General features: G+C 50.7%; 2 protein-coding genes across 2 annotated transcripts in view; one reads left to right on the forward strand and one right to left on the reverse strand.

Moving 5' to 3' along the window:
* Window positions 1–5,756: 5,756 nt before the first annotated feature.
* Window positions 5,757–17,756, reverse strand: EAH_00040500 (phosphatidylinositol transfer protein beta isoform, putative; the record flags this gene model as incomplete). Its single annotated transcript, XM_013391860.1, has 20 exons — window positions 5,757–6,257; window positions 6,741–6,970; window positions 7,143–7,322; window positions 7,566–7,696; window positions 7,913–8,094; window positions 8,298–9,610; window positions 10,199–10,669; window positions 11,304–11,467; window positions 11,826–12,320; window positions 12,436–12,515; window positions 13,267–13,391; window positions 13,651–14,183; window positions 14,385–14,500; window positions 14,543–15,091; window positions 16,175–16,246; window positions 16,495–16,566; window positions 16,686–16,722; window positions 16,970–17,032; window positions 17,267–17,442; window positions 17,712–17,756. 20 exons carry the CDS (start codon window positions 17,754–17,756, stop codon window positions 5,757–5,759), a joined length of 5,535 nt encoding a protein of 1,844 aa, XP_013247314.1.
* A 3,525-nt stretch (window positions 17,757–21,281) lies between these two features.
* EAH_00040510 (aminotransferase, putative) overlaps window positions 21,282–22,500 on the forward strand; it is a gene marked incomplete at both ends in the record, with an annotated part of 3,633 nt that continues 2,414 nt past the window's right edge. Inside the window, one exon of the mRNA XM_013391861.1 lies at window positions 21,282–21,713. Coding sequence (XP_013247315.1) covers window positions 21,282–21,713 — 432 coding nt within the window. The remainder of the gene's footprint in view (window positions 21,714–22,500) is intronic.

Here is a 22,500-nt window from a genome sequence, read left to right on the forward strand (position 1 = left end):
CGCACAGCAGCAATCTTCCAGCACATAGAATAAACCCTAAACCCTAAACCCTAAACCCTATAGGCCCCGACCCCTAAGCCCTAAACCCTTCATCCTGAGAAATAAACCTGAGCCTGAGCCTGAGCCCTATCCCCTAAGCCCTAAACCCCCAAACCCTAAACCCTAAACCCTAAACCCTAGACCGTTGTACCTGGAGCTCGTTGCCTGTTTGTTTGTGGAGACCCCCAACAGCGAGAAGATCAAAGAGAAGATCAGCATCGATACAGCAGAAGGAGACAGAGACAGCAGCATCTGCATTTTGTTGTTTATTTAAAAGAGAAAATAAAGAAGAAATAAAGCGAGGGACTGCACCCCGGTCAGAGTAGCTGTCGCTGTCTCCAAATATAGTGTACGTCTTCCCAGCACCCGTCTGCATCATAAACCCTAAACCCTAAACCCTAAACCCTAAACACTAGGTTTTGAAAGGGACATAAAGAGAGAAGGAGACACCAGAGGCAAGGGGCAAATAAAAAGATAGAGACAGAGAAGAGACAGCAGAGACAAAGAAGAGAGGCAAAGAAGAGACTCAAAGAATAGAATCACTTAAAGATACAAACAAAGCGAGTAAAAGATGAGAGAGATAATAAAGAGAGAAAGGAGACAGACGAAAGGAAGAGAGACAGCAAGAAAGAAACAGCAGCAAAAAGACTTAGAGAGACAGTTAGTAAAAGGAGACAGCAGAAAAGAAATAAGGAAGCAGACACATAAGAAGAGACAGATAAAGGAGACACATAAGAAGAGACAGATAAAGGAGACACACAAGAAGAAAGCACAACAAGAGACAGAAAAAGGAGACACAAAAGGAGACACTTACTGACCTGCCCGTACACCAGAACGCTTGCATTGAGCCCCTCTAAGGCTTCCTCAGCAAGAGAAGAGAGAGCAGACTTATAAACAGCTTCTTGCGATGCATTAACAAAGACAGCGTGAAACTTTACTAATAAGCTGTCTCCTCGAGAGAGACACTTTACGCCTGCAGTATTTCTATCGCAATCGAGTGTATAGACATCGCTAGCAAAGACAGAGACAGGGCGAGCCCTTAAGAAGGCCCGCACCTGCTGGCTGCCCCCCATTCTCTTTTGTCTCCTTTTATTTGTCCCCGTTGATCTGTCTCCTTTTATCTGTCTCCTTTTATCTGTCTCCTCTTATCTGTCTCCTTTTATCTGTCTCCTCTTATCTGTCTCCTTTTATCTGTCTCCTTTTATCTGTCCCCTTTTATCTGTCCCTTCTTTTATCTGTCTCCCCTCTTCTGTCTCCTTTTATGTGTCTCCTTTTAGCTGTCTCCTTTTATGTGTCTCCTTTTAGCTGTCTCCTTTTGTCTCCTCTTCAAGACTAAGAGAGCCTTTTCCTTTCAGCGTTTTCTGCTTTTTTTTCAATATATAACTGAGGCCTCTACCTGTCGCTATTCTTGAGGTGTATGTACACCCCAAATCTCCAAACCCTAAACCCTAAACCCTAAACCCTAAACCTTAAACCATAAAGTCACATCAGCTGCAGACGTAGGAAGACCCGCTTCTGTTTTCAGGCCCTAAACCCTAAACTCTAAACCCTAAACCCTAAACCCTAAACCCTGCTCGACGCCATGAGGCCCTTGGGGGTCTGCAGCGCCTAGCCGTCCCCCTAAAGAGGAAGGCAGCAGAAAACAAAGAAAAAAATATATTTTTATAAATCTTTTTGAATTAATTTATCTAAACCCTTTAAACACATTTAACAAACATACTCAATAGAACCAAACCGAGCAGCTGGGGCCCTCAGGGACCTCCGGGGGCCCCCCGACGAGGCCCCTAGGGTTTAGGGTTTAGGGTTTAGGGTTTAGGAGATATTGGAGCCTCATCGCTACCCCATAGAGATCCATAATTCAAAAACGTAAGGGATTTCCAAAAAAATTAGGGTTTAGGGTTTAGGGTTTAGGGTTTAGGGTTTGCTCCGCACGGGTCACCTCAAGGGTGTCTCCTCCTAGGGTCACCTCGACACAACAGCAGCGGCAACAGCAGCAGCAGCAGCAGCAGCAGCAGTAGCAGCAGCAGCACAATGGATAGCCAAAAAACACTCGGACCTCAGAGGGGCCCCCGTTCAACAGGGGCCCCCTCTGATTCTCTTCGCTCTCCCCCTTCCGGTATGTTGACAGACACCTTAGTTAGGGGGGCCCCCAATAGGGGCCCCCTGTTGATTGGGGGCCCTTAGTTGAACTCCTTTAAACCCCGCATGCAGCCTTCTAGGGGGCCCCTATAGGGGGCCCCCTTAAGGGCCCCCCATAGAAAACACCGCTAGGGGGCCCCTCTAAGGGAGCACCCCCAAAGAGATCTATGGGGTTCTAAGGGAGGGGCTGGGGGCCCCCAAAGGGGTTCTTTTAGAAGGGACCCTATTAGGGGCCCCTTCAGGGGGGCCCCTATAAGGGGTTCTTTTAGAAGGGCCCCTATAAGGGGGCCTCTTAGGGGGGCCCTTTTACGAGGCACTTTTAGGGGGGCCCCCTCAAACGGGCCCCTTTAGGAAGCCCCCACTATGGGGCCCCATTAGGGGGCCCCCACCCCGGGGCCCCATTAGGGGGCCCCCACTCCGGGGCCCCATTAGGGGGCCCCCTATAAGGGGTCCCTTCAGCGGGGCCCTTAAGTAAGGGGCCGTTTGATGAGGGCCCCTATAAGGGGGCCCCCTTAGAGGTTAGATAGGGGCCCCTGTGGGTGTTTGTTTGTATGGCGTCAGGTAACGTAGGCCCCTCCTTTCGTGGGGTTGTTTATGGGCCCTTGACTTCGTTTTCTTCGCAAAAGCAGTGCAAAGTGAGGGCCCCCAGGGCCCCTAGGGGCCCCCTTTTATACTCTCTAGAGACAATTTATTTGCTTGCTGCTGCTGCTGTTGGTGGTGTTGTTGTTGCTGTTGCTGCTGGTGTTGCTATGTTGTTGCTGTTGCTGCTCTTGCTGCTGTGCTGTTGCTGGGGATCCCCCCAAGGAGACCCCCAGGGGCCCCTTCAGGAGGCCCCCAGGGGCCCCTTCAGGGGGCCCCCAGGGGCCCCCTTTAGCTGTTATGTTTGTCTGTTTAGGGGAGGAGAGACGGAGACAGCAGAATATTTCTTTTTGTGTTTGTATGCAGCAATGGTGCAGCAAGAATAATAGCATATGCAGGGGGGCCCTGGCCCCACATGTCGAGGAGTTGAGGGCCCCCGAGAGGGAGGGCCTTCTTAGGATGATTGCTGCTAAGCACAAGGGTTAGTTAAAACCCTAAACCCTAAACCCTAAACCCTAGATCCGGTTGCATGGTGCTGCTGTGTTGTGCTAGAAAACAAAATTATGTCTCTCTTCGCTGCCTGTCTCCTTCTTATTTAGGGTTTGCCTCTCCTATGTTAGTTATAATAAGAATAAATAATAAATAATAATAATGATAATAAATAATAATTTATTTCTTTTATTTATTCTATTTCTTTTGTCTCTTTTGCCGCCTTTATTTTATTGATTTTATTTCTTCTGTCTCCTTTATTTATTTTATTTTATTAATTTTATTTCTTCTGTCTCCTTTATTTATTTTATTTATTCTGTCTCCTTTATTTATTTTATTTTATTTCTTCTGCATGTAGATAAGGGCCCCTTTGACCCTATCAGAGGGACTTGGCGTTTATCTAAGGGGCATCTAGAGGGGCCCCCTCCCGAAGATGCTGTGGGGGCCCCCCGCATTGTTGCATACCGCACAAGGCCAGACCTCTCAATACCAAGTAAAAGCTGCTGCTGATGCTGCTGCTGATGCTGCTGGTGCTGATGCTGGTGCTGTTGGTGGTGATGATCCTGCTGCAGCCGCTGCTCCTGCTGCCGTCGCTCATACTGGTGCTGCTGATGCTGCTCTTGCTGCTGATGCTGCTGCTGCTGATTGGCTACTGCTGCTGTTGTTGTTGGTGTTTCTGCCTATGTCTTCCTGCTGCTGCTGCTGCTCCTACTGCTACTGCTACTGCTACTGCTGCTGCTGCTGTGCATGCATCCTTGCTTGTTGTATTGAGGTGTACGTACACTGCACAGGGGATCACTACAACCCTGGGTTTGCTAGAAATATCTTTGGTGGCTTCTTCACTGCCTAGGGGCCCCCGTAAAGGCCCCTTGGGGGCCCCCTTAAAGGGGCCCTTGGGGGCCCCCAAAAGGGGCCTTTGAAGGCCCCCTTAGAGGGGCCCTTGGGGTCCCCTCTAATAAGGCCCTTGGGGGTCCCCCATCCGCAAGAGGAATGACTAAGGTATGATCAGAGACAGAGGGGCCCCTACGGGGGGCCCCCGAAGGATCCCTTGGGCGTGTCGGGGGCCCCTAGGGGCCCCACTTGTGGGCCCCTCTTTGGGGGCCCCTTTTTGGGGCCCCCCCTTTTAGGGGCCCCTCTTGGGGGCCCTTTTTAGGGGCCCCTCTTGGGGGCCCTCTTTAGGGGCCCCTCTTGGGGACCCTCCTTAGGGGCCCATCTTGGGGTCCCTTTTTATAGGGGCCCCTCTTGGGGGGCCCCCTTTGGGGCCCTCAAGCGTCAACAGGGCGGGGGGCCCCCCGCGAGCTCGGGGGGCCCCTCGAAGCGATGGGGGTTTGGTGTTTGCTGGGCGGCGCTGCAGTGCGAGCAGCAAAAAGAGACAAAGACGAAAGGAGACAGCAGGAGACAGATGGAGAGACAGACGAAGAGGAAGGAGACACCAGGAAGAAGAAGAGACAAATAGTTAAAATAAAAACAAAAAAGAGACAGACAAAGAGACAGTTCAGATGCACCAAAACAAATCCAAAAAAGAAGAGACAGAGACACAAAAAAAGGAGACAGAAGAAATACAAAGCGGGGAAGCAACAAGATATATATATATATATAGGCACAATAAAGAGACACCGCGTTAATCGGAGCAGCAGCAGCAGCAGCAACAATTGCTGCAGCAGCACCACCAATTGCAACAGCAACAGCAGCAACAGCAGCAGCAATTGCAGCAGCAGCAGCAGCAGCAGTTGCTGCTCACATGTCTGCTGCTTCTTGGGTTAGTTGTCTTATTCGAACTGCATTGGCCCTCTCCTCAGCCCCCAAAGACAGCAGCAGGCTATCCACCCTAAACCTGCAGCAGCAGCAGCAGCAGCAGCAACAGCAGCAATTGAAGCAGCAGCAGCACACAAAGACAGAGTAGACACACATACGCACCAAGCGCACTATCACACCTGCAGGCAGAGACAAGAGGGGCCCCCAGGGGCCCCCGTGCGGACCCCAAGGGAGGCTGGGGGCCCCTGGAAGGTAGCGGTGGGGGCCCCTCGCTTGCGCAGATAACAAAGGAGACAAAGGAGACAGAAGAGACAAAGGAGACAGCCAAAAGAGACAAAGGAGACAGACAAAAGAGACAGCAGAGATGAAAGAAATCAAAGAGACAAAAAACAAAGAAGAGACAGTGAAGAGACACAAGAGACAACTAACCTGCTGTCGATAGGGAGGGCCTCCTCCTCGGGTACGGGGTACAGGCACCAGGTGGGAGCTGCATAGACACTCCAAATCCTAAGACAATAAACAGACACATCAAAACTAATAAACGCTACACTAAATACAACAGAGCCAGCAGCAAACCTGCAGCAGCAGCAGCAACAGCAGCAGCAACAACAGCAGTAGCAGCGACAGCAGTAGCAGCAACAACAGTAGCAGCAGCAGCAGAAGCAGCATACCAGCAGCAGCAGCAACAGAAGCAGCACAGCAGCAGCAGCACAGGAGCAGCAGCAGCAACAGCAGCAGCAGCAGCATAGACAGATTCACTCCTCATCGTTCCAGTAGAGCCTATCTGTATAAGACCCCGTTATAATAGCCAGAGGCTTTGGGGGCCCCTTGGGCCCCTCCGTCTCTTTGTCTCCTCCTTGCTGGGGGCCCCCTGTCTCCTTGTCTCCTTCTTGCTGGGGGCCCCCTGTCTCATTGTCTCCTTCTTGCTGGGGGCCCCCTGTCTCCTTGTCTCCTTCTTGCTGGGGGCCCCCTTTCTCTTTGTCTCCTTCTTGCTGGGAGCCCCCAGGAAGCACCAACCCAAATACTTCATCACGTGGGGGCCCCCCTTGAGGGGCCCCCTTTAGAGTATCTCCTGCTAGTGAGAGGGTACAGCGCATATGGGGGCCCTCAACAATAAGGGGCCCCTCCCAGAAGAAGACACGGGGGCCCCATAAGAGGCCCTGAATATGCAGCTGAGGTATAGAAAAGGAGACAGTCTCCTTTTTATAGAAACAGACATTCACTCGGCCTTCAACTATAACTGTGCATGCATTTTGCTGCAGCAGCAACACCACACAAACAACAAACAAAACAAACAAAATCAAAACACAGGGGGCCCCCGTATACAACAATAAACGTACCCTTACGGGCCCCCCCCACTTTAAGGGGCCCCCCCATGGGGCCCCCCATTTGGTGGGGCCTCCTTAAAGGGTCCACTACTTGGGGGGCCCCCCCTTCTTTAAGGGGCCCCCTTCTGGGGGCCCCACTCTTTAAGGTACTCCCTTCTGGGGGCCCCCACTTGGCCTTTTTAAAGGCCTCACTACTTGTGGTGCCCCCCAAGGGGGGCACCACAAGTAGAGTAGTGGGGGCCCCCTGAGGGGGCCCCTAGGAACAGGGCGGCCCCCTCTTTTCAAGGGGCCCCCTGAGGGGGCCCCTTGAAGGGGTATAATAAGAGCAGCCCCAATAAAGATTTGCTACGAAGAGACTGCATGCAGATTCACTAAAAGAACTAAAAAATAAAAAGAGGGGCCCCTTCTTACCAGGTACTTCACTGAAAAAGAAAGATGACCCCACACTTGTTGAAGGGCCCCCGGGCTTGTAAGACAAAACAGGGTACTGGGGGGCCCCACACCCGTCTGCTCCACGTACACCAGCCAGCCCCCTTGGGGGCCCCCTAGGGGGGCCCCCTTGGGGGGCCCCTGAGGCGCCTGCAAATGACCCTGAAATGTCTCCCCTAAGAGGGCAGCCAGAGGCGGAGCCTGCCAGCATCCTGTTGAAGCCACACAAACCCTAAGCCCTAAACCCTAAACCCTAAACCCTAAACCCTAGACCTTGAGGGAAATACTGAATCTTCAGAATGCGGTGTAGGAGCAGCAGCTGCCACTGAGTTAAGAACACCAGCAGCAGCAGCAGCAACAGCAGCAGCAGCAACAGCAGCAGACCTCTGTGCAGAATGGAGAGAGCGAATGCTAGGGTTGCTTTAAACCTCTCAAGGGGGCCCCCCTCAGCTGCTGTCTGTATAATGGGGGGCCCCTGAGCCATGCACTCTGGCAGCAGCAGCAGCACCGATGAGGGCCGCAGCAGACCGATAGGCAGCAGCTGATTCGGAGGAAGCGGGAGGCCTGCAATAAACCCTAAACCCTAAACCCTAAACCCTAAACCCTAAACCCTAGACCCTAGGTTCTACTATACACCAAACCGTAGAGTCTAAACCCTAAACACCGAAACATAGACCCTAAACCCTTGATGATAAACCGCAAACCCTAAATGCTACAGGGGAAACCCTAAACCCTAAACCCTAGGTGATGCAGGCTAGACGCTGAGCCCCAAAGAAGAGGTTTAGGGTTTAGGGGTTAATAATATACCTCTGGGGATGTCTGCGCGCTGCCGCTGCAGCAGCTGCAGCAGGAGGGCCCTCTGCTTATACAGCACCTCCGACTCTTCTTGCATGAGGGCCCCCCGGGGCCCCCTCCTCCATCCTACCAGCGGAAGTGGCCTGAGAGCAGCAGCAGCAGCAGCAACAACAACAACAATAGTAGCAGCAGCAGTAGTAGTAGTGGTAGCAGCAGCAGTAGTAGTAGTGGTAGCAGCAGCAGCAGCAGCGCTAGCGAAACACAAGCCCATTCCCTGCTGCTGCTGCTGTTGTTCCTGCTGTTGCTGCTGCATCTGCTGCTGTTGCTGCTGTTGCTGCTGTTGTTGCTGCTGCTGCTACCTGCTCATTATGTCTTTATAACGCTGCCTTCCCCGCTGCTGTGCCAACGTCTTCGCCTGGGGGCCCCCAAGGGCCCCCTGAATTCTATAAAACTCTGCGAGGGGCCCCTCATACTCCCAGGGGCCCCTTGGTGCGTATAAGCCGCTAAGAGGGGCCCCCAGGGTCCCTTCTTCTGAGCTTATCTGTACATACACAACGCACCCACCAATCTAAGACGTAAGCCCCCCGTCTGGGGGCCCCAGAAGCCCCCCTCAGATGGGTGTTGGCTTCTATTGATGTTCATGTAGGGCCCTAGGGGCGACCCTAGGGGCCCCTAGGGCCCCCTTGTTAGAAGGTGGTGCTGCATAGCTGCACTAAAGGAGAGAATAGGGAGCACTGAGCTTACAGGATAAAGGGGGCCCCTCATGGGGGCCCCCTTGGCGAAGTTGTAGAGGGTACTGCCGGAAGAGAGGCCCCTGAGGGCCCCCAGTTGGCTAAGGAGACACTTAAGAGTTGTCTGCGCCTTCTGCTGTGTAAGAAAGGCCTCCAACCAAAGGGGGGCCCCCGGGGGCCCCCACCGCAGAGACCCAACCCACACCACAAGACAGGGGCCCCCCTCCGTGCTGACGATGCATGCAGGGGGGCCCCCCAGAGTAGGGCCCCCTACAGGGGGCCCCCCATTGAGGGGGCCCCCCTCCACAGCAGACTCTAAAGGGCCCCCTTTATGCAACGAAGGCATAGACGGCAAACCCTCGACTGCGCTGCAGCAACCGGGGGCCCCCGCAGCAGCAGCATCACCAGAGGAGACAGAGAGGGGGCCCTTAAAATCAAATAGAGGAGACACTTGGAATCGAAGAGACGCCAGACACCAGTCGTCTTGCTGCTGCTGCTGCTGCTGCTGCTGCAGCTGCAGCAGCAGCAGCTGCAGCTGTTTGATTTGATGGTGTCCCTTTATAAGGTAGTTGTCTGGGCTGTGGGGTAGAGGAGTAATGAAGAGGGCCTCAAACCCCTTAACATCGGGGGGGGCCCCTTGGGGGCCCCCTATTGCCAGGGTTTGCAGCAAACTATTAGGGGCCCCTGCTCTAAACAGGGTACAGAGCCACCTTCTAAGCCACCCCGATATTGTCGTAGCTGCTGGGGGCCCCGGGGGGCCCCCTTGGGGGGCCCCTGAGCCCTCCTCACTGTCTAGAGGCAAAGGAGACAGTTGAGAGAAGAGCAGGTACCCACCCCCTTCAGCAGAGACACACCAGGAGACACGGCGCATGCGAAGGGGCCCCCAATGGGGGCCCCCCAAGGCCAATAGAAGGGCCCCCAGGCATCCAGATAGGGCATACCCTCCCCACCCGAGAAGCAGCAGCAGCGGCTGCTGCAGCTGTTGCAGCAGCCGCAGCACCTTCAGCAGCAAGTGCTTAGCTGCAGCAAATGGTCTGCAGCTCCAGGGCGACGCCCGCCGATGACGGTGGTGGTGCTGCTGCTGCTGTTGTTGCTGTTGTTGCTGCTGCTGCTGCTGCTGCCACCGCTGCATGAGGGGCGCCGCCAGCCTAGCAGCAGCAGCACACAGTCTAGGGGCCCCTCTTTTAAAGGCCCAGCAGCAAAGAGAGGGTACAGCTGAAGGGTCCTGCAGCAGCAGCTCCAGGGGCCTCAGGGCCTCCGTGTTCTCTATTAAGAAGGGGCCCCCAGCAGCCAACAGCGAAGCGTCAGGGGGGCCCCCCTCTGCTGCTGCAGCAAACAGATTCACACAATACCGCAAACACCAACAGGGAACAGCCTTTAGATGTATATATATATATATATATATTATATATTTTATATAAACATATATATTTCTATATCTCATATATATATCTTATATTAATATATACATATATATATTATATATATAGATCTGCATACATAATATATATATATATATATATATATATTATATAAATATATAATATGGATAATATATATTGACAGGTATATACATACGCATATGCATGCATGTTCATAAGACTATACATAAACATGCTTGTACATCTATATATACACATATATATAGACAGATAGATATATTATATATATATACTATATATATATGTATTGATATTTTTTACATACACATATATGTATTGACGTATATATATATATATATATATATGTATATGCATATGTGTATATATGTTTGTAAGCATATCAGATCTATTTGAACATATACATGTACAATATATATATATATATATATATATATATATATATATTATGCATACATATATATACTTATCATAGATACACGCATATTATATATATATATATATATATTCTCACTGTTGGCATCCGGGTGTATCCCGCAGAGCAGCACGGAGCCAGGGGGCCCCTCTGCTAGGCATGCAGCCTTCAGCAGCGGGGGGGGCCCCTGGGGGCCCCCTTGTCTCTGGGGGCCCCTCTGGCGGGGAAGCAGAGCTAAGACCCAGAGGGCTCCCCACAGCAGCACCACAGCAGCAGCAGCAGCTGCTGCTGCTGCTGCAACTGCACCAGCAGCAGCAGGAACGCCGCTCTTGAAAGCTTCAAGCAGCAGGAAAGGGGCCCCCAAGAACCTATGCAGGGGCCCCCAGGGGGCCCCCTCGTGGGGGCCCCCCTCAAACCCAGGGGCCCCCAAGGTGAGAGATTTTATTATAATTAAGAGCATATGCAGCAGAATAAAGAAGGCAGAGAAGAGGCTGCTGCAGCAGCACGCCACGCAGGCAGCAGAGAGCAGCAGCAGCAGCAGAGATAGAGAAAGGGCCCCCACTACGGCGGCTGCAAGCACACACACACAAACTAAACCCTAAACCCTAAACCCTAAACCCTAAAACCCCAAACTTTAAACCCTAAACCCTGAATTCTAAACCCCAAAAACCCTAAACCCTCAACCCTAAAACCCTAAACCCTAAACCCTAAATTCTAAACCCTAATCCCTAAGACCCTAGACCCTAAACCCTATAAAGGTAAGAACGTACCTTCAGAAGCCAGCGATTGTCTGCATTCTTCTTCTGTCTCCTCTTCAAGAACATCGGAAAGGGTTTTCTTTGGGGCCCCCATGGGGGCCCTCATTCGAAGGGGCCCCCCAACTGGGGGCCCCTTCTCTTTGCGTCTTGCAACCCCCATCAGCGCCATATGGGGGGCCCCCAAACCCTCACCAACGAAGCAGCAACTGCGACGGCATCGCCTCGTTAGGCCTCTTAAAGCTTCCTTTAGGGGCCCCTGCAGCAGCAGCAACAGCAGCAGGTGCAGCAGCACCAGCAGATGCAGCAACAGCAGCTAGCTGGCTGGGATGCCTCCGATTTGCAGAGCAAGAGAGGAAAAGGACAAGCAGCAGCAGCAGCAGCAGCAGCAGCAGCAGATGCAGCAATAACAGCAGCAGCAACAGCAGCAGCAACAGGACGTCCCTCACCTTCAACTGCGCCAGCTGCTGCTGCGTCTTGTCCCCCGCCTGCAGCAGCAGCAGATTTGCAAGCGCATGAGGTATACCCGTCACAACAGTATGGGGGCCCCTTTGGGGGGCCCCCAGGGGCCCCTCTGGGGGCCCCTACAGTCTCCTTCGGGGGCCCCAGTTTGCTGCCCAGGCAGCAGAGACAGCGAAGCAGCAAAGGGCCCTTTAAAACCCTCAGAGCTGCAAGCTGGGGTATATCATAAAGGAGACAGCAAAAGAGACAAAAAAGGAGGCAGCAAAGGAGACAGCAAAAGAGACAGTTAGAGAGGGATTCATGTGCTTCCTTACCGCCTCGACGTTGCCGGTAGCACCAAGCATTGGAGAGCTGCTGTCTCTGCAGCAGCAGCAGCAGCAACAACAACAGCAACAGCAACAAACGCAGCAGCAGCAACAGCAGCAGAATGTGCTCATTTCAAGGAGACAGAAGCACCCCCTCAACTGTGTAGAGACAGCAACTTGTGCAGAAAGGGGGCCCCTCAATACCTGGCATACTTGGCGTGCCCTCCTGCAGCAACTGTTGTTGCTGCTGCTGCTGCAGCTGCAGCAGCAGCAGCAGCAGCAGTATCAGCACTCCCAGAAGCAGCAGCAGCAGCAGCAGCAGCAGGAGTCGGTACTGGAGGCTCTTCATGCGAACAAGACACACTCCCACTACTGATCTCCCCCTGGGGGGCCCCCTGGGGGGCCCCCACGGGGGCCCCTATTGGCATATTTTGGGTACTATCATTGATGTGTGCACTTTGGGGGGCCCCCATGGAAGAGGGGTGGGGGGCCCCTAAGGAATCAGGGGGGCCCCCAGGGGCCCCCACAGAAGAATAAGAAGCAGCTCGTGCATAGCCTTGAAGGTCCGAAGAGCTGTCAGTTAAACAAGTGCTGCTGCAGCTGCTGCTGCTGTTGCTGTTGCTGCTGCTGCTGTCCATCGCTGCTGCTGCTTCACGCACAGCCGACAGCCAGGCCCGAGACTCCTCCTCGTTACCGCCGCTGAGACAAACCACATCGTAAACCCTAAACCCTAAACCCTAAACCATAAACCCTAAACCCTAAACCCTAAATCATAAATCATAAACCCTAAACCCTAAACCCTAAACCCTCAGACCTGAGGAATATGCGCCTCTTAGACGCGGTCTCCACGTAGAAGGCAAAGGGCTTCTCGATAACTTCAGGGGCCCAGCCCGCCTGAACGCAAACCCTAAACCCTAAACCCTAAACCCTAAACCCTAAACCCTGCAGTCTACGGGTGGGGGAGATGCTTTCTTCCTCCTTCAGCAGGAGGCCCCGTTATATAAATAATAATCTAACACAGCAACGCCCCAAGCAGCAACAGCAGCAGCATCAGAATCAGCAGAAGCGCTAGCAGCAGCATTAGAACTAGCAGCAACAGCATAAGCATTAGCAGCAGCATCAACCACAGCAGCAGCAGCAACGGTGGCATTAGCAGTAGCAGGGACAGCAGTACTGGCATCAGCAGTGGCAACAGCAGCATCAGGAACAGCAGCACTAGCAGCAGCATAAGCAGCAGCGCTAGCAGCAACAGCATCGGCCACGTCAGCATTAGCATCAGCAGCATTAGCAGCAGCATTATGATCAACCGCAGCAGCAACACTAGGAACAGCAGCACTAGCAACGACCGCTGCGCAGCACTAGCAACAGCAGCCCCAGCAACGTAAAAAGCAGCAGCAGCAACAGCCCCAGCAGCGTGAGCAGCAGCAGCAGCAGCAACAGCAGCACCCCCAGACGCAAAAGCAGCAGCAGCTGCCCCAGAAGCATAAGCAGCAGCAGCAGCCCCATCAGCGTAAACAGCAGCAACAGCAGAACTCCGAGCACCGTAAGCAGCAGCAACAGCAGCAGTCCGAGCACCGTAAGCAGCAGCAGCTGCAGCAGCCCCAGCAAGCAGCAGCAGCAGCAGCAGCAGCAGCATAAGCAGCACCTTTGCGCCAGACAAGTTGAATATTTGTTTTGCCCTTGGGTCTCTGGGGTCGTCGAAGTACTGCAGCCGACCGCCCCGCAGCAAACAGTAACGCAGATGCCAGCGGCTGCTCCACAGTCCATCACCTGCAGCAGCAGCAGCAGCAGCAGCAGCAGCGAAAGCAGAAGCAGCAGTTCACGCAACAGCATACGCAGCAGGAGAAGTAACAGCACATGCAACAGAGTACACAGAAGCAGCAACAGCAGCAAATACAACAACAGCATACGCCACAGCATAAGCAGCAGCAGCAGCAGCAGACCCTGAGGCAGGAAATCCAAAAGCAGCAGCAGCAGCAACAGCAGCAGCAGCAACAGCAGCAGCAGCAACAGGAGAGTCAAGGTGTACCAAGCTTTTCTAGATAGCCATGCTTCACGGGGCCCTCGCGTTTGAGGGCAGACTGGGAAATGCCTGAGGGCTCGCGAGATATCCTCCCCTGCTGCTGCTGCTGCTGCTGCTGCTGCTGCTGCTGTGGCTGCGGCGCCTTGACAAGGCTTTGCTGCAGCCGCTGCAGCAATGCAACGCTGCGTGGGGACAGCTGCAGCGGCAGCAACCGGAAGCCCGTGTACACCGCAGAGTCACTTAAAACTGCTTCAATGTTTGAGGGGGCCCCCTTAGGGGCCCCCCGACCTCCTGCTAGGGGCCTCCCGTCAACGCTATCTTCAGAATCTGAAGAGGAGACAGATGCTGCCTGTTCCTCAGGAGTAGCTGGGGAGGGGCCCCCAGAGGGGCCCCCCTCGGGGGCCCCCATGGGGGCCCCTGCGGGGGCCCCCTGCTGTTGGGGGGCCCCCGAGGCGTCGCGTGAAAGAGAAGATAAAACAGCCAGCTGCTCTCTGACGTCTTCTTCAAATGCACGAACTTCTTCTAGAGACAGGTCGTACCTGAGCCCCAAACCCTAAACCCTAAACCCTAAACCCTAAACCCTGGGCAATGAGATCTTAAAATGCTTATGAAGCCTCTCTCCGGGGTGCATTGGGGTGTTTGTACTTGGTGTGTATGTGCTTTGCTGCATCGTTCGCTGTTGCTATTCCTGCTGCTGCTGCTGCTGCTGCTGCTATATGCTATGCATGCAGATGCCTCACCACCTGTCTATACACCGCACGGCTCTGCGATGGTAGTGCAGCAGCTGCTGCCTCATTGCAGCCACAACCCAACTTTCTATTCTCCCTGAGACGATCCCGAAGTAAGGGAAGTCGACCTGAAAGCATTTATAACAAGTCATCAGAGGGTACGCCGGTACCAGCATAGGGGGCCCCAAGGGGGCCCCCCCCAAGGGGCCCCCAAGGGGGCTCCCCATGGAGGCCCCCTCACGCGCCTCAGAGGTACCTGAGGGGGCCCCCTCAGGCCCGCAACCCACGCTAGATACAGAGGGGGTACCATCTTCAGCAGCAGCAGCAGGTGCTGCTGATACTGCTGCTGCTGCAGCAGAAGCAGCAGAAGGCACTTCTTCAGATTCAGTAAGCCCCTCATTTATCTTTGGGGGCCCCTCCTCAGTTATATTAACTTGGCTATCAAAATCATTCTTCTTATCATCTCCCATGGGGCCCCCTAAGGGGGCCCCATCGGTCTCCCCATTATTATTCGGGCCTATGGGGGCCCCTATGGGGCCCCCTCTTGGGGCCCCTATGGGGGCCCCTCTGGGGGCCCCCCTGGGGCCCCCACGAGGCTTACGGGGGGCCCTTGGGGCCCTTGGGGGTACTTGAGGGACATTAGTATACCAATCAGATGTAAGGGGGCCAAACTGAGCCTTCTCTGAGCGCCAAGTGCGGAAGTCTTCAGAGGGAGACACCTAAAATGAAGATAAAGAGATAGGCAGATATATATATATATATATAGATATATAGTTATATAGGTATAGGTATAGATATAGATATAGATATAGACATATAGATATAGATATAGATGTATATATAGATATAGATGTAGATATAGATATGGATATAGATATAGATAAGGAGACAGAGACAGAGATAGAGACAGAGATAGAGATAGAGTGATAGAGAGACAGATCTAAACAAAGAAAAGCAAACAGAAAGGAAGGGGAAAAGGAGACAGAAAGATAAAGATACAGATATATATATATATATATATGTATATATATACATAAACAAATATGTATATATCTATATATATATAGATATATATATATATGTATGTATATATATATATATATAAACAAATATGTATATATCTATATATATATAGATATATATATATCTATATATATTTATATATATACATTGCTGATAGAGTGAGAGAGATAGAAGGAGACAGAGAAAGATAAAGATAGAGACAGAAAAATAAATAGATAGATAAAGATACAAATAGAGAGACAGAGATAGAGATAAAAAGATAAACAAATATACAGATATGAAGATAGAGATATAGAGACAGATAAAGAGATAAAGATGCAATGACACTGAGATAGAGACAGAAGCAGAGAGGGACAGAAACAATAAAAACAGAGACAGTGCGAAATGCTTGAGAAAGAGACAGAAAGAGACAGAGGGAGAGACGGAGAGACAGTAGAGTGTACAGACAGAGACAGAGACAGAGACAGCGATAAAGAGACAAAGAGAGACTAACAGAGACAAAGAGAGACTAACAGAGACAAACAGAGACAAAGAGAGACAAACAAAGAGAGACTAACAGAGACAAAGAGAGACAGGGACAGAGACAAGGAGAGACAGGGACGGAGACGAAGAGAGACAGAGACAGAGACAAAGAGAGACAAACAGAGACAGAGACAAAGAGAGACAGAGACAAAGAGAGACAAAGAGAGACAGAGACAAAGAGAGACAAAGAGAGACAAAGAGAGACAAAGAGAGACAAAGAGAGACAAACGGAGACAAAGAGAGACACTTCGGTATACCCCAGGATCATTGACTATGTCTATTATATCAATCTTCCTCCGACGCAGGGCCTCAGGAGACAAATTGGTAGCCTGCAGCGCAGCACACACAGCAGCAGTAGCAGCAGCTGCTGCTGCTACTAGCAGCAACAGCAGCAACAGAGAAGCAGCAGAAGGAGCAGCAGCACTAATAGCAGCAGCAACAATGCCAGCAGAGGAGCAGCAGCAGCAGCAACAGCAACAGAGCAGCCGCTGCAGCAACACCAGCGCCAGCCAAAAACAGCAGCACAGCAGCAGCGGCAGCAGCAGCAGCAGCAGCATCTGCAGCAGATCAAACCCACGTTGTCCTCTGTACAGACACCCGATACATGATTACTCGTAATCGATATCTTCGCCTTCGAAAACTTCTCCGACTTGGCACACACCCACAAACCCTAAACCCTAAACCCTAAACCCTAAAAACCCTAAACCCTAAACCCTAAACCCTAAACCCTAGAAGGAGTATACGAGAAGCACCCAACGGCCCCCTTACCTCGTACTCCGTCCGCAGACGCGGATAGGCATTCCATCTGAACAAACACACGCCACATACACCAACTCTAAACCCTAAACCCTAAACCCTAAACCCTAGACCCTAAACCCTCACACCCAGCATGACACCAGTAAACGCAAACCCTAAACCCTAAACCCTAAGCGGAAGACCCCAATGCTCTCCCCCCCCAAACACTCCAACTCCACAGCCTAAACCCTGAACCTTAAACCCTAAGACTCTAAACCCTAAACCCTAAACCCTAAACCCTAAACCCTAAAACGTACGACTTTTCTTCAAAGGCGCAACTCCCGCGGTCAACGAACTTCAGAAGCCATCCCGGCAGTTTACTGCAAACAAACCCTAACCCCAAACCCCTCAACCCTAAACCCTAAACCCTAAACCCTCAAAAACTTAGCGTCTAAGCCTCGAACCCTAAATAAACGCAGTGCTAAGCGCTCAGTACGACAAACAAAAAACAAAAAGAATGCGATGGCGCCCCCAAAGGCCCTTATCCTGTTCTTAGTAATAATGTTACAACTCCCTTTGAGGGTTTAGGGTTTAGGGTTTAGGGTTTGGCGGACTCCGCAATGTCAATACGCTTGTGGGTATACTGCCCCTGTTCACCGTTGTTGCAGTAATCTTCCGATTTAAGAATTTGAATTAGGGGGCCCCTCTGGGGGCCCCCTGTCTCCTTCTGAGCCTCCGCTGTCTCTAAAGCAGCGAGAGCTATTAAAAATATCTGACAACGCCGGTACTCCTGCAGCAGCAGCAGCAGCAGCAGCAGCACATGCAGATGCAGCAGGAGCTGTAGCAACAGCAGGCGCAACGGCATCTCCAGCTGCTGCTGCAGCTGCTGCAGCAGCAGGCGCTGTTCCAGCAGCAGCAGCACAGCATGGAATCTGCAGGTGCGGTGCGGTAGCAGCAGCTACAGATGCACCAGCAGCAGCTACAGGTGCAGCAGCAGCAGCAGCAGCTACAGCTACAGCAGCAGCAGCTACAGGTACAGCAGCAGCAGCATCAAATTACCTCCGGAGTGAGCGGCAAGATGAGTCTGAATTCGACGGTTTTCATGTTGCTGCTGCAGCTGCTGCAGCTGCAGCAGCAGCAGAAAGAAGCGGGAGACGCAGGGGGCCCCTGCAGGGTGGGTAGGGGCCCCTTCAGGTAAACCCAGAGGGCCCCCCAGTAGGTCAGCAGCAACTACAAGAGTAAGCCCCTAAAAGAAGTAGAGGAATGCTTAGGGGGTCTCAGGTGTACGCACAGCAGAGCAGCGGCGAAGCAGCAGGAAAGGGGAGGCCTGGGGCCCCCAACGCGACACCTGTAGCTTGGCTAGCTAGCTAGCTATTCAGCTAGCTAGCTAGCTAGATAAGAAGGAGTCAAGGAGAGGGCGGGGGGCCCCTCCCTCTATGCAAGACCACCCCCGTTGCGGCGTATGAATCTGAGGTGTATAGGCAGCTCCCTCTAAAGGAAACAGACTCTGCCTGGCCTTCTTATTATTTCTTGTAGAAGATAAATTATTTTATTCAACTTTAAACAACAGAAACACAAGACATCACCCTTGGGGGCCCCCATGCTCGCTAAGTATGAGGGGGGCCCCCCTCCTGTTGCTGCTCAAGGGGGCCCCCTTCCTCTGCCTTTGTCTGTATGTATATTTCCTATTTTTTTCTATAATTTAAATTACTTAATTTGCAATTATTTATAATCTCTTCATACGCCAAAAAGAGGGGGCCCCCAGGGGCCCCCAGAGGGCCCCCCGACCCTTCTAAGCATACTTAGGGGGGCCCCCTACCTCTGGGTTTATCTCTCCTTGCTGCTCAGGGCCTGTGAGTGGCTGCAGCAAGTTCAGGTGTACGTACACCTGAGGGATGATGTGGTGGTTGCGGCGCGCTAAACCCTAAACCCTAAACCCTAAACCCTAAACACTTCGCCAGTCCCTCAAGCGATTCCTAAATTCAAGTTGCTGTTGCTGCACCTCTTGCTGTCTCCTTTGCTGCTGCCTTATCGCCTGCTGTCTCCTTTGCTGCTGCCTTATCGCCTGCTGTCTCCTTTGCTGCTGCCTTATCTCTTGCTTATTATACAAACAGCAGGAGACAGCTGTCTGTTAAAGGAGAGACAGCTGTCTCTCCACTGGTCCCAATAGGGTTTTAGGGTTTAGGGTTTAGGGTTTAGGGTTTAGAATTTAGCCTTTTAGGTGCTTACTCAGTAAATAATGTTTAAATAGAAGTAATAAATTAAAATGCTAGAAGTAGAGTGCATGCAGCTACAGCGACGGAGAGGTCTCTTGCGGTGTACGTACACCTGAATTTAAAGATACGCATTTGCTGCTCATCTTTTAAAACATTTACAGCAAATAAAAAGTATAAATAAAATATAAGGAGAATAGTCGCCCCCTGAGAGAGCAGCAACAGCAACAGCAGCAGCAGCAACAGCAACAGCAGCAGCAGGGGGCAGCAGAATCATATGAGCTCTGCACAGTCAGCTAGCTATATCATCTAGCTAGCCGTCTCAGTTAGCTAGCTGTAAAAGCTAGCTAGCGGTCTCAGGCAGCTAGCTAGCTAGCCATATTTCTATGCATATATATATACTTGTAATTATATATATATTTATTTATTTATCTGTAAATACACTTGTTATTGTGTTTACACTGATAGCTATATTTAAAAGAGAAGCAAAACAGAACGAACGGTATAAAACAAAAGGAAACAAAACAACAGAAAGGAGGGAAGAAGAAAAGAAAAAATAATAAAATAAATTATAAATAAAATATAAATAAAATATAAATAAAGAAGGACGAGAAAAGAGACAGAAAAACAAAACTCATGCTGCATATGTTGTGCATGTTGTTTCTAACAGTTAATATACAATGTGTTAACCGTAATAAAATTAAAAGCAGACAGAAAAAGAGACAGAGGAAAGGAGACAGAAGAGAGGATATAAAAGAGGAGACACGATAATAGATAAAAGAAGAGACAGAAGAAAGGAGACAGCGGAAAGGAGACAGAAGAAAGGAGACAAAAGAGACATAATAAAGGAGACAGAAAAGAGGAGATAAAGGAAGAGACAGAAAAAGAGTAAGAGACGAGACAGAAGAAAGGAGGCAGAAGAGAGGCGATAAAAGAAGAGACAGAAAAAGAGATAAGAGAAGAGACAGAAGAAAGGAGACAAAAGAGACAAAAGAAAGGAGGCAAAAGAGGCAGAAGAAAGGGGACAAAAAAGAGATGAAAGAAGAGACAGAAGAAAGGAGACAAAAGAGACAGAAGAGGAGACAAAAAGGGAAGGAGAAGCGGCGGGAGAGAAGAATAGAGAAGAAAGGAGACAGACAAAAGGAGACAGACAGAAGGAGACAGACAGAAGGAGACAGACAGAAGGAGACAGACAGGAGAGAGATGAAAGGAGACAAGCAGAAGACAGATAGGAGGAGACAGACACAAGGAGACAGATAAAAAGAGACAGATAAAAGGAAACAAAAGAAGAGACAGGGCCCTGTTCTGTCTCTGTGGCTGTACTTAATAATGCAGAGTTTTTTTCTTTTGTTTTTCTGCTGTGGTTTGTATTTTCGTTGTCTGTCTTTTTCTTTGTTTTGTTTGTTTGCCCTTTGAGATGTACAGGCCGCTATTGTTGCTGTTTTTGTTCTTGTTGAGGGTTTCAGATACACGGCTTAGGGTTTAGGGTTTAGGGTTTAGGGTTTGTGCGGCCCCACGCGCAGGTAGCATAGGTTTTAACAAACTCGAACTAAGGCTTTACGTTCGCACCAGCGGCAAGTGTGCTTTGAAGGTTAATGGTTTAGGGTTTATGGTTTAGGGTCTAGGGTTTGTGGTCTAGGGTTTAGGGTTTAGGGTTTAGGGTTTAGAACTATCAACTGGCTCTAGCTCTATGCGTTAGTGTTCTATGGTTAGCGTTTAGGGTTTAGGGTTTAGGGTTTAGGGCCTGGGGATTGGTGTTGGGGTAAAATCTTTAGTTTTTAGTGTTTATCCATTAGTGTTTAGCAACAAAGGAGCAGGGTTTAGGGTTTAGGGTTTAGGGTTTAGGGTTTAGGGTTTTCGCGACCCCACGCAGGCGGCTCCGACCGGCGGGTAGAGAGAGGAGTAAGGAAAATGCTGGTGAAATAAAAAGTAAGAAAATGTATGCATAGTTCTTTTCTTTATTATTTTAATGTTTATAAATATAACACCAGCAGAGCAGCAATAGCAGCAGCAGCAACAACAACAACAACAACAACCGCAGCAGCAGCAGCGACGGCAGCAGCAGCAGTGGCGGCGGCAGCAGCAGCAGCCCTCCCCGCCGCCTGTGTGATGTACTTCCTGTCGAACAGCTTGTCGCTAAGCACACAGGAAAGATAGATGCTTGTTGTAAGGGTTCAATGCCTAGGGTTTAGGGTTTAGGGCCTAGGGTTTAGGGTTTAGGGTTTAGGGTCTAGGGTTTATGTTTTGCCCAGGTCACCGGTCTGGACCTACTGCGGGACGAACCTTATTCCAATTAAACGGAGCGTTTTAGGGTTTAGGGTTTAGGGTTTAGGGTTTTGGGATAGGGCATAGAGTTTCGGAGCAGGGCTTAGTGTTTAGGGTTTAGGGTTTAGGGTTTAGACCGCGCAGCAGCATAATGGAGAACAAAGCAGAGCGTAGGGTTAACAACAGCAGCCCTTCAGGGGCCCCTGGGGGGCCCCTAGGGGCCCAGAGCAGCAAACCGCTTCAGCAGATCGAGCAGCATAAGAAGGCAGCTGAGCAGCAGCAGGCTGCAGGAACAGCAGCAGCACAGCTACCACCAACAGCAGCAGCATTTGCAGCAGCAGCACGGCAGCAGAAAGGAGATGATGCTGCTGCAGCTGGTGTAAGAACAGCAATTGGGTTCCCAGCAGTTGTAGGAGCAGCACCAGCAGCTGCAGCAGCAGATGAAGCTGCAGAAGCAGCAACAGCAGAAACAACAGCAGCAGCAGAAGCAGCAGCAGCAGAAGAAGAAGCAGCTGAAAGACGCAGCAGGAGACGCCCCACACTAACCCTGGCGGAGCTACCAAAGCGCGTGCTTGATTGCCAGGTCCCCCTTCAAACCCTAAACCCTAAACCCTAAACCCTCGTTTCATATAGAGTTGAGTCAGCGTATATCTGCTGCCTGGTTTGTTATTTGTGGGGTATATTTCTGCATGGTTGCGTGTGTGTATGTGGTCTAGGGTTTAGGGTTTAGGGTTTAGGGTTTAGGGTTTGGTATTATTTTTGTCTGTCTCTTTCTTGCTGCAGTACGCAGTAAGGGGCCCAACTGTCTCCCTTGCACAGGAGCTGTCTCTTCGGCTTGCAAAAGGAGACAGTAATTTGCCCTTTAAGAGATTAATATATGTGAATATCGGAGACCCTCAGGCGCTAGGACAACCCCCTATCTCCTTCTTCAGACAGGCAAACCCTAAACCCTAAACCCTAAACCCTAAACCCTAGTTCTTTCCTCACTCTAGCAAACCCTAAACCCTAAACCCTAAACGCGAGTTCTTTCTTCAGATAGGCAATCAATAAACCCTAGCCATAGGCCGCTCCTCCACAACTCTACACAAGCCTCAGGAGTTTAGGGTTTAGGGTTTAGGGTTTAGGATCCATTAGGGTTTTAGGGTGTTATATTAATTTATAATTAAACAGAGGACCTGTTTATTATTAATATTTTTGCTTTTCTTTAAGTTTATTTAGATAGAAGAGTTGTTTATTATTTATATTTTACTTCTTTTTCTTGCTGTTGTTTGTGTTTATGTAAATAGAAGGCTTGTGTATATATTTATATTTATATTACTATCTTCATCTACATTAATATTAATATTAATATTAATAATAATATTAGTGCT

This window comes from Eimeria acervulina, genomic scaffold (assembly GCF_000499425.1).
Source record: "Eimeria acervulina Houghton genomic scaffold, Eah_scaff493, whole genome shotgun sequence".
NCBI lineage: Eukaryota > Apicomplexa > Conoidasida > Eucoccidiorida > Eimeriidae > Eimeria > Eimeria acervulina.